The 12565-nt window shown below is 43.9% G+C and overlaps 2 protein-coding genes across 3 annotated transcripts in view; both read left to right on the forward strand.

Annotated features, from left to right (window-relative positions):
• The window catches only part of LOC142464336 (uncharacterized), an 898100-nt gene that overhangs the window by 799330 nt on the left and 86205 nt on the right, over positions 1-12565 (forward strand). The gene's annotated exons all lie outside the window — the stretch shown is intronic.
• The window catches only part of LOC142464289 (GRB2-associated-binding protein 2-like), a 79948-nt gene that overhangs the window by 41613 nt on the left and 25770 nt on the right, over positions 1-12565 (forward strand). Inside the window, exons 5-7 of the mRNA XM_075567758.1 lie at positions 9028-9125; positions 10779-11067; positions 11895-11985. Of these exons, the coding sequence (XP_075423873.1) occupies positions 9028-9125; positions 10779-11067; positions 11895-11985 (478 nt within the window). The remainder of the gene's footprint in view (positions 1-9027; positions 9126-10778; positions 11068-11894; positions 11986-12565) is intronic.

The following is a 12565-nucleotide window of genomic DNA, read 5'->3' on the forward strand; positions in this document are numbered from 1 at the left end:
TTAATACCTTTAATTTAAGTGGCACAAAATGAAAAATATGCTGTTTTCACTCATTTTGCTCCAAAATTGCTTCTGTACATTAAACAAATGGGGATTATTCACGTAACTATGCAATAGTGCTATGATCAGCACTAGCACAGTTGTTTTTGTTTTGTTTTTAATCTCAATTTTTATTCGAAAATGTCCAGGGTAGTGGGATACAGAAATAACAGGGTGGGGGGCAACAAAATGTTATACACTAAATAATATACAATAACACAAAAGTGGGTATACTTTTAGGATTCGTATGCGCTTTTCAGGAAAGTAGGGAATTACGGGAGGGTTTATGGTCGGGCAGTGGGAACGTGTCTCCCAACAAATCTTAATATTCTCACATGGGTAACAGGGCAGACCCCCACAGGCCTGAAACAGGGTTACGGGAAGGGAGGGGGAGGGGGGATTAGTTGTTAAAGTACTTCTAATGTATTATTCTCAATCGTAAACATTTCACTGTTATCTATAAAAACATCTTAGACAATCACAATGTCCCACAAATTACATTCCAGTCAAGGAGACTACGCATGACTTAAACCTCAATCCGGACTGAATCGTGCTAACCAGGGAGCCCAGGTCTAGTCGACTCTACTCATGGAGTCCGTGAGATATGCTGAGAGTTTTTCCATGGCCAACACTTCCCAAATCTTACTCTTTACCTGGGGCAACGTTGGTGGCTTAGGCGATTTCCAGTTGCTTGCTATAATACATTTAGTTGCAATAAAGATGTGGGAGATTAATTTTTGTACATACTTATCCTTATTTGGGGTTGGTCCGCCAAGCAGAACCGACCAAGGGTCTCGTGGTATCCGCTCCCACGTTAGTAGGGCCAACATATGAAAAATCTGGTTCCACAGTCTGCTAGTTTGGGGCATGTCCACCATACATGTGTCATGGAAGCTACCTGACCATAACCTCGCCAACAGAGGGCAGAGCAGGACGGGAACATCCTATGCAACTTGGACGGGGTGAGGTACCACCTATATAGAATCTTATAGGACTTCTCCTTCATGGTAACACAAATTGAAGACTTTGCTTCCGCCTCCCAGATGTCAGACCAATCCTCCAAATCAAGAGACCTCCCTAGTTCTCTCACCCACTGCAACATGTACCCATCTTTTGGCTCATTATTTTTAGGTCCTAACATTTTATACACCAAGGACATTACACTAGATGACTGTTGGGCCTTTTCACGTAACAATTCAAATGGACTAAGGTCCGCCCTCACAGGGGAATTGTTAATAAAATGTTGAAATTCCCTCATCTATGTACAACATCTATGTGCCAGTTGCTCTAATTGTGCAGCCTTACCGCCAAGCCTCCACCCTCCGTGGGCCTCTGTGGTAGCGTCTCCCTAACCCTTGATCGGCGGTGGCTCCAGATAAATTTCATGAATGTACTTTTTGATCAGTTCCCCTCCCAAGGACCCTAACGAGGAGGGAATGAAAATGATACAGCATTTTCGGCAAAAGGTTAATTTTGACCACTGCTATGCGGCCATTTCACTCCCACATGTCCCCTTTCAGCAAAAAATATCCACATGGATCCAGCCTCATGATCAGGGCCTCATTCTTTCCACCGGCATCCATTCCTTTTGTGGAGGTATTTGACGTTCAGGCGAATCCAGTAGGACTTCCACCTTTTGAGATAGTGGCAGATTCTTATTTTTCAGGAACGTCAGGCCATCCGCGCAGTCCGGATCATAACCTGGGAACCCCCCGCATTAATGATCAGTCTGAAGGGGAAACCCCAACGGTATCTGATCCCCTTATCCTGCAGGATTTGGGTGGTGGGTCTGAGGGAATGCATTTTTGCTAAGGTGGTTGGAGATAGGTCTCTGAAGAATTGCAACTGATGTTCCTTGTAGGTGACATGTGGGACATTTCTAGATTTCAGTAGTAGCAAGTCCACCATATGAGGGTAAGTCAGCCTCATAATTGTGTCTCTGGGTCTATGGTCATCTGTCATTCGCGGGGCCAGAGCTCTATGCACCCTGTCAATCAATAGTTGTTCCACAGGCGTGTCTGGAAGCAGCGTTTGCATCTGGGCCTTAGTGTAATTTTAAAGGTGGTCCGGTTTAACAGACTCTGGTAAGTGTCGATTCCGAATATTACAGCACCTGGACCTGTTCTCAGTATCTTCCTGCCCTTTTTATAGCGAGGCGACCTTGTACTGCAGGCTTAGTATCTCCGTATCAGCGGCATGCTGATACTGCACCGCTCCCTCCACCCTTCTTTCAATGGAGTCTAGCCTGTCCCCCAGGTTTTTTATGTCCTGTTGTACCTCAGAGAATGAATGCTGCATCTCCTGTAGGAACGTCTGTCTGTTTGATGGACAGCAACATCCTGCTGAAGTCCCCCCTGTTGAGTGGGGTAAGATCTTTTGCCTCAGAGGTTGAGAATTCATCCAGGGATGCACATTGCGATCCGCTATTTTCTGAATTTGGAGATCGCTCACGCGCCTTAAAGTACTTTGTGACCTCCTCCGACAGCGTTTTTTTGGTCGTGGTCTCATCCCGTCGTTCACCGGAGCATTTTTATATTACAGGAATCTGCTGAAGAGCTCCGGAGTCAGGCGGTCATCTTGGTTCGCGCTGCGCATGCGCTCTCCTTGGCACTATCACAGTTTAATGAATAACCTGCATACAATGGCACCGTTCCTGCCCCCAAACATTATATCTATTATGTTTTTGCAAACTGTCCTCTGTCCTGTTCAATGAAAAGAAAATATTAGCCAGCAATGAGATACACATTTTTGGAGACCCCCAAGTAGAAATGAATGGAGTGGGGCTGTTTCAATGATTGTTGTTGTATCCTAATAAAATAACCGTGTTTTTTTTTTTTTTTAACAACGAATCCAAAAAACTTGCACTTGACTTAAAAAATGTAGTCATCAAAAGTCATCTTCACTGAATTGGCTGATTTAGGCTGTGCTTATAGTGCCCGCGACGGCGACACAACGTCGCTTCAAAACAAATGCATTGAATCTGTAGCATGCACTTATAGTAGGCGCGACGAAGCGACGTGAATCACTAGTCAGTAGAATTTGATTTTTACAGAGACGTCTCATCATGTGACATGCTGTAAACCAATCAGATAGCTTCTGATGCAGGGAGAGGGGGAATGTGTCTGTGTGTGAGTGCAGGGAGAGAGGGGGATGTGTGATTGTGTGTCTGTGTGTGGGGGGATGGATTGTGTTTTTTTGTGTGTGGGATTGTGTGTGAGTAATCTTGTGTGTGTGGGATTGTGTGTGTGTGTGTGTGTGTGTCGGATTGTGTGTGTTGGATTGTGTGAGTGTGTGTGTGGGAGGGGGGACTGTGTGTGTGTGATTGTGTGAGTGTGTGAGTGAGTGTGTGTGTGTGTGTGTGTGTGTGATTGTGTGAGTTATTGTGTGTGAGTGATTGTGTGTGTGTGTGGGGGGGATTGTGTGTGTGTGTGTGTGGGGGATTGTGTGTGAGTGTGATTGTGTGTGTGGGGGGATTTTGTGTGAGTGATTGTGTGAGTGATTGTGTGTGTGTGTGTGTGTGAGTTATTGTGTGTGAGTGATTGTGTGAGTTATTGTGTGTGTGTGTGTGTGTGTGTGTGTGTGTGTGTGTGTGTGTGTGTGTGTGTGTGTGTGTGTGTGTGTGTGTGTGTGTGTGTGTGTGTGTGTGTGTGTGTGTGTGTGTGTGTGTGTGTGTGTGTGATTGTGAGAATGATTGTGTGTGTGTGTGTGGGGGGGATTGTGTGTGATTGTGTGCGTGATTGTGATTGTGTGTGGGATTGTGTGTGTGTGGGATTGTGTATGTGTGGGATTGTGTATGTGTGGGATTGTGTATGTGTGTGATTGTGTGATTGTGTGTGTGGGGGGATTGTGTGTGTGTGGGATTGTGTGTGTGGGGGATTGTGTGTGTGGGGGATTGTGTGTGTGGGGGATTGTGTGTGTGTGTGGGATTGTGAGTGTGATTGTCTGTGTGATTGTGTGTGTGTGAGATCAGGGCCACCAACTGAAATAATTGGGCCCAGGACAAATGAAAGGAGCAGGCCCCCTTCCCCCCAAACCATAGCGCACCTACCACGGAAATATTTTTTTAGTGCGGAACTTTTACTTAACCCCCCAATACATATAAAAACACACCCAATACATCTACAAATATATCTCACTCCCCCAATACATCTACAAATATACCCCACTACCCCAATACATCTACAAATATACCCCACTCCCCCCCAATACATCTACAAATATACCCCACTCCCCCCCAATACATCTACAAATATACCCCACTCCCCCAATACATCTACAAATATATCTCACTCCCCCCAATACATCTACAAATATATCTCACTCCCCCCAATACATCTACAAATATATCTCACTCCCCCCAATACATCTACAAATATATCTCACTCCCCCCAATACATCTACAAATATACCCCACTCCCCCCAATACATCTACAAATATACCCCACTCCCCCCAATACATCGACAAATATATCTCACTCCCCCCCAATACATCTACAAATATACCCCACTCCCCCCAATACATATAAAAATATACCCCACTCCCGCCAATACATCTCCCAATATACCCCACTCCCCCAATACATCTACAAATATACCCTACTCCCCCCCAATACATCTACAAATATATCTCACTCCCCCCAATACATCTACAAATATACCCCACTCCCCCCAATACATCTACAAATATACCCCACTCCCCCCATACATCTACAAATATATCTCACTCCCCCAATACATCTACAAATATACCCCACTACCCCAATACATCTACAAATATACCCCACTCCCCCCCAATACATCTACAAATATACCCCACTCCCCCCAATACATCTACAAATATACCCCACTCCCCCCAATACATCTACAAATATACCCCACTCCCCCCAATACTGTACATCTACAAATATACCCCACTCCCCCCCAATACATATAAAAATATACCCCACTCCCCCCCAATACATCTACAAATATACCCCACTCCCCCCAATACATCTACAAATATATCTCACTCCCCCCAATACATCTACAAATATACCCCACTCCCCCCAATACATCTACAAATATACCCCACTCCCCCCCAATACATCTACAAATATACCCCACTCCCCCCAATACATCTACAAATATACCCCACTCCCCCAATACATCTACAAATATATCTCACTCCCCCCAATACATCTACAAATATATCTCACTCCCCCAATACATCTACAAATATACTCCACTCCCCCCCAATTCATCTACAAATATACCCCACTCCCCCCCAATACATCTACAAATATACCCCACTCCCCCCCAATACATCTACAAATATACCCCACTCCCCCCCAATACATCTACAAATATACCCCACTCCCCCCCAATACATCTACAAATATACCCCACTCCCCCCAATACATCTACAAATATATCTCACTCCCCCCAATACATCTACAAATATACCCCACTCCCCCCAATACATCTACAAATATACCCCACTCCCCCCCAATACATCTACAAATATACCCCACTCCCCCCAATACATCTACAAATATACCCCACTCCCCCAATACATCTACAAATATATCTCACTCCCCCCAATACATCTACAAATATATCTCACTCCCCCAATACATCTACAAATATACTCCACTCCCCCCCAATTCATCTACAAATATACCCCACTCCCCCCCAATACATCTACAAATATACCCCACTCCCCCCCAATACATCTACAAATATACCCCACTCCCCCCCAATACATCTACAAATATACTCCACTCCCCCCCAATACATCTACAAATATACCCCACTCCCCCAATACATCTACAAATATATCTCACTCCCCCCAATACATCTACAAATATATCTCACTCCCCCCAATACATCTACAAATATATCTCACTCCCCCCAATACATCTACAAATATATCTCACTCCCCCCAATACATCTACAAATATACCCCACTCCCCCCAATACATCTACAAATATACCCCACTCCCCCCAATACATCGACAAATATATCTCACTCCCCCCCAATACATCTACAAATATACCCCACTCCCCCCCAATACATCTACAAATATACCCCACTCCCCCCAATACATCTACAAATATACCCCACTCCCCCCAATACATCTACAAATATACCCCACTCCCCCCCATACTGTACATCTACAAATATACCCCACTCCCCCCCAATACATATAAAAAAATATCCCACTCCCCCCAATACATCTACAAATATACTCCACTCCCCCCAATACATCTACAAATATACCCCACTCCCCCCCAATACATATAAAAATATATCCCACTCCCCCCCAATACATCTACAAATATACCCCACTCCCCCCAATACATCTACAAATATACCCCACCCCACCCCCCCAATACATATATAAAATACACCCCCAATACATATAAAAATCAGGCTTACCTTGGGGATTATCTCAGGTCGGACCAATGGCTGAAGGGGGGTAGTGGTGTGCCGGTGGCTGCAGGGCGAGCAGTGTGGTGGTGGTGGGGGGGGGGCAATTGCTGGCGGTGGGGCTGGTGGTGGCAGGGGCCCAGCGGCTGGCGGGACTGCGGAGGGGCGGTGGTGGGGACCCAGCAGCTGTCGGGACTGTGGGGGGGGTGGCGGCTGGTAGAACTGCGGGGGGCCGGTGGGTGGCGGGACTGTGGGGCGCCAGTGTGTGGCGGGGGCCCGGCGGCTGGCGGGACTGCGGGGAGCTTGCGGTGGCAGGGCCTGGCTGCAGGTCACAGCAGTTGCTGCTAGCCCTGCCCCGCTGCAGGCACCTCTCAATTCCACATTGGCTGCTCGTGCAAGCGCCGGGTCTCCCTCTCACGCTGGCGCGCCGGAAGCTTATCCCAGCTGACTTCCGGCGCTGCCGAGAGACCCGGCACCGGGTGCAGCGTTTTATTATTGGGGGTGTATTTTTATATGTATTGGGGGGTTGGGGGGTATTTTTATATGTATTGGGGGTTTGGGGGGTGTGACAAACGCCCCTCTTTTGTAGCGCTGACGTCTGTCTGGGTTCTTCCCGACACAGTCTTCTAGGGTTATTTATACAAAAAAACAGGATCATGCAAAGTATTATGCTGCTTAACCCTGGCTTCTGCCTGCTTTATTTTCATCCAAGTAAGGTACTGCAGCTTTAACAAGTGTAGATTAGAGGTACTCAGATACTTTCATTCAGCAGTTCACTCATTTCAGTGTTACAGTATTTCCCACACTATTATTTTTAAGAAATAAAACCAAAATCATATAAACAAAATCCTATCCCTTTCAGGGATCTAACTACACATCAGAATCAGTCTCTCTAACAGCTGCTGGCCAACTAACCTGGTTCCCCAGCTTAAAACAATGCTCTCTTATTTAGGGTCACTAGATACAGCACAGTCTTTTAGCAACAGCAATAAACATTTGTTTTGTCTTATCTGTTCGTGGTGGGAACTCGGTCCCAAGTGTCCAGGCAAATCCTCTGGTACTGTGATACTTGGAGGGGCCGTCCACCCCGAACTGGATTCCGGGGAGCAGCGATACCCCCAGCCTCCAGGCTCTAAGGAGAGAGAGTGAAATGCAAAACCTCTCTGCTCTAAATACCTGTGCATGTGATTAGAAGAGCAGGTGAGGGAGAACTAGAGCCATTGTAATCTGTGGTCTGGATTTTCCATCCAGCTGCCTGAGTTAATGGGAAGCTGTGGAACGGATCATTTTGAACTATTCCTGCACTTTCTGACCTAAAATGGGGCAGAAAGCTGCCTAACATCTTTGGACTATGTCACAGGGGGTATTTTTATATGTATTGTGGGTTTGGGGGTGTATTTTTATATGTATTGGGGGGTTGGGGGGGGTATTTTTATATGGATTGGGGGTGTATTTTTATATGTATTGGGGGTTGGGGGGGTATTTTTATATGTATTGGGGGGTTGGGGGGAGTATTTTTATATGTATTGGGGGGTTGGGGGGGTATTTTTATATGTATTGGGGGGTTGGGGTGTATTTTTATATGTATTGGGGGGGGTATTTTTATATGTATTGGGGGGTTGGGGTGTATTTTTATATGTATTGGGGGGGTATTTTTATATGTATTGGGTGGTCAAGTAAAAGTTGTGCGCTAAAAAAATGTTCCCCGTGGTAGGTGCGCTATGGGTTGGGGGGGGGGGCTGCTCCTTTCATTTGTCCTGGGCCCCATGATTTCTGTTGGCAGCTCAGATTGTGTGTGTGTGTGTCTGTGTCTGTGTGTCTGTGTGTGCGTGTGTGTGTCTGTGTAGTGAAACACACTATATGAACAACTTTAAAATAGTAAATTCTCCCGTAATTTAAAGTAAAAGTACTGTAAATTCAGCATACAAACAGAAATTACAACTCCTCTCCATTTCAGCCGTCCCCCTTGCTCTTGTCCCCGCCCCTCTGCCTCTGTCGCTCCCCTTGTAGCTAGAGACGTCTCCCAAACTCAAATTACAACTTTCGCTTGGGCTACGGAGATGGGAGACGTCATCCGTAGCCGGAGCTGTAGCCGGCACTATAAGCGCAGCCTAGGAATAAGATGATTAGTTTATAGGTGGAGAACAGTCTTTTGGTTAGAAGTTTCCCATCTGCTCTTAGGTAATATTCCTCCAGCACGGCTTGATATATACTTTCTAACTACACATTAATCTTTTCATATCTTGTTAGTGTAAGGAAACAGCTGTTAGAACAAAGCACAACATATATATTATTATTGAAAGTTGTATATCTGCTGTCTGTGTACAAAAGTCATGCTATCTAACTTCTGTGTACTCCAACTAGCACCAAGTAGATATGTTTAATTTTGCACTGTGTGAATCCCTGTCTCAGCATTTTCACAGAGCATGCAAAATTAACCCCTTAAATGGCTTTTTTATTTTAACCCCAAAAAGCTATCTTCAGTTATGTGGTGTAACATGCAATTTGTCAGCGACTTTAACACAATGCTCATTTATTCTGTTGACCTGTGGACATTTTCATATCACCCAACTTTGCAGCTTCCTCCTGTGAAGTCTACTACAACTATCCTCAATTTGGGGACGTCAGTACTGAGCAGGTTGTGGAGTCAAAAAAGGATGGTCTCAGTTCACATCTGGTGAGTCTAAAACCAATAATCAGTAGTCAAAAGCAGCACATTTGCTTTGCTGTTAAATGATATGGGCCATTTCTACTTAACGGTGCTAAGCCATAAGGCACGGGATGGCACATTCAATTGCATGGAACATATGGCGTTGGATGAGAGTAAAAATGTTTTATTTGTTATGATGTTAGCGTTAAAAATAATGTTTTTATTATCCTGTGCTGCTTAAGTATTATTTCTTTAGTGGAAATCATTCTCAGAATGCAAAAAGTATTCTGTTTGTGCCTTCCTCTGGATCAATAAGTAAGTATAGATATAGAATAAAGTATCTGTTGTCTAAATTTAGCATAGGTTGAACTTGATGGACGTACGTCTTTTTTAACCTCATCTACTATGTAACTATGTATAAAAAAAAATGTCCGCGCTCTACATGGTTGACACACACTTTGCTACAGTATATGCCATCTTCAGAGCACTGCCTATTACATCTACAATGGATGAAGCTGCCATTGCACAGATTCCCATGAGATTGTCCTGCGGACTGTATTTTGTCTGCTCAAATAATTTTGTTGATATTGCGTACTGGCTTTAAAAATACTTAAAATCCTCTCTTTGCATTCGTCTGATGGAGTTTGGGAGGGTAAAAATGGGCCTCTTGCAAGCCAACGTGTGTGACGGACAAGACCGGGCTCCCTTAATAAAGGAAGGCTACGCCCAGTCTGCTGTCTTCTCGCCATGCCAGGTCCCTTCATTTTAAAGCAGAATATCAGGAAAGGGTATATTGATGGGTTACACATGCATGATCTACTGATACGTCTACCAGATACCCCCGTGGTTCCTCTATTGTGTGTACAAGGCAACCATTTGCTGCATGACCCCTGCTGAGATCAGCGCCTTAACTTCCACACTGGGCGTCCCCACCTGTAACCCCTTCTGTGTTGGATTCCCTCTTATTTTCCCGTTTCAGTTCGGTGTGGGCTAGTCCCGTGATTGGCTGAGAATTAAAACATCTCTGATTGGTACAAAAGTCCCATAGGGGATGAGGGGCAAGGAAATCTTTAAAAGCCCCTGCCTGGTTTTCCCAGAGTCAGATTCACCGGGGAAAGACACTCAGATGCTGTGATCTCTCTTTGGACCATGTTGGTCTGTGCAGTTACCCCACTGCCCTGCGCCATCCCAAAGACTTTTAATACCGTCCCTCCAGGTGGAACAGACTACTTGTAAGTTTCAAAGAAAACTCTTTCATTTCTCTACCCTTTTTCTTTACTGATGCTGACTGTATGTTATATTTTGTGTATTGTAACCACTAGATTAAACTCTTGCTTTATTGCTCTATTGTCGTGACTGAGTGTTAGCCCACAAGGTTTGTGTAACTTGTAACCTACCGTATATTGTGATATTTGCTCAGACGCTATCCATTAGTGAGTTCAGGCTGGGGTTGTTACTGTATGTGCCTGGTGATTCATTTGCTTGCTGTGTGCTCGCTGAAGAAGATCTCTATAACTCAATGGCAATGTAGCTAATTAACACTGTATATTCTGATAGTGACACATTAATAGCCTTTCAAATATATGTAGGGTTTCATTGTGGTCTTTTTCTGTTGCTCGACTGCAGACATTTATAATCATTATGTAGACTAACTTTTCTTCTCTTTTTACTTGTTCATAGCAAACAAAATCCTCCATCGGTTGCTCAGAAAGTACTGAATCTGAAGACAACTACGTTCCCATGAACCCAGGCTCCTCGTTTCAGTTTAACGCGGAAAATTGTAATGACAATGCAGAGGACGCCTATATCCCCATGAGCCCTGTGCCTCACTACTTTAACTTGCCGGGTATTTTCTCAGCCGCACTTCCTTCCTGTAAAGATAGTGCAGCCTCCCTGTGTCTGAGACCAACTCGAGTGAGCGAGATCCAGCCCCCTTCAGTGAACCGAAACCTTAAGCCAGATAGGAGAAGTAAGACTGCGATACACATCAGACATATTAGTAATCTTAACAATAATTTGAGATGCTCTTGGGTTCATTTGTAATAACAATACTTCCACTACTTTTATATAACTTTTTATCCGAAGTGTTTTATATCTTATAGGGCTACTTATTAATATTACTCAGCTATAGTCATTCCTCATTGTACCTACCTCTTAAGACTCAGTTGCCCCTTAAATGGCTCCAAACTGTGAATCTTGGGGTAGTGTTGTATGCCCCAGGTTGACACGGGGCTCTTCAAAGTGTGGCCCATGGGCCAAATTCTGCCCCCAAAAGGGACTTGGAGTGAGCCTTGAACTGTCTGTTTTTCCCAACGTAATTTCTGATACGTGCATTTTTTTCATATTAAAAGTAACTTCTAAGCATGGTCAACATAAATACAGTATATATGATCCAGATATTATAGATGCTTGCAAGGTGTACATCAAATATTGGTCGTCTTAAATAATTTTTATTTTCCGATCCGACTTCTTTGGGAAACGAGTTGGAAAGCACTGCCATACACTGCTGAATCATCTCTCTCTATTGGGATATTGTGTCAGCATTTTCAGTCATGTTGGGATATCATTTCTGCTAAATGGTTAATATGAAATTTGCTCATATTAGAGTTTATATGGGAATTTGCTACTTTAACAGGGAGCAGCAAATGATACTTAAGGATCTTGAGTTTTAAAACCATTTTGCTACCGAAGGGGCATTGCAAATCAATGAGTTGTTGGCCTTCAGACGGTAAAAGATTAGGTACAAAGTGGTTACATTTTTTTAATGTATTTCTTTCACGTTTGTTTCTGTCTCAGCAAAGCCAACGCCTCTGGACTTGAGGGGTACAGCAGTAATTGAGGAACTTCCCTTCAAATCATCCTTCACTAAATCTTGGTCTAGACCAACGTGAGTACTTTTCCATTCTGAAGCAGAGATCAATATAAATAATGAAGCTAATAGTTTTTCTGTCTTCAGGCTCTTATAACTTTTGATCCATGAATAGAATTGGGTTGAAATTAACCCATTTTGGAAAACGTTCCAGGTTGTTTCGTTTTGAAAATGTAAGAAAAATAAGCAGTAGACCTTGGAACAAATGTAGTTGTTAGGGCAACTCTAGGATAGCATTATGGTCATTTGTTAATCTCCACTATGTTAGAATGTTATGGGCATGACTATGTGACAGACATATAGATCCATTAAAAGGGTTCACAACACCGCTTTGAGCTGTATCCACTTTAAAAATGTATGAGGTCTTAAATGAATGTGCATACGCCACAATGTCCACGTTTACTGTTATTAACAAGTCTCTTTCCCTTCCCCTTACTTCTATTTCTTCCCTGTATCGTTGCTTATTATATATGTTGATCATAATTACATTTAAAGATGTTTTCTTTTTTAGCATGGAAGTGTATCTGGCTGTACTGCCTTGTTTGTTTGTTTGTTTGTTTTTCCCCATTTTCCTTTCAGTGCCTCCTGTACCCTAAAA

This window comes from Ascaphus truei, chromosome 12 (assembly GCF_040206685.1).
Source record: "Ascaphus truei isolate aAscTru1 chromosome 12, aAscTru1.hap1, whole genome shotgun sequence".
NCBI classification, from domain to species: Eukaryota; Metazoa; Chordata; class Amphibia; order Anura; family Ascaphidae; genus Ascaphus; species Ascaphus truei.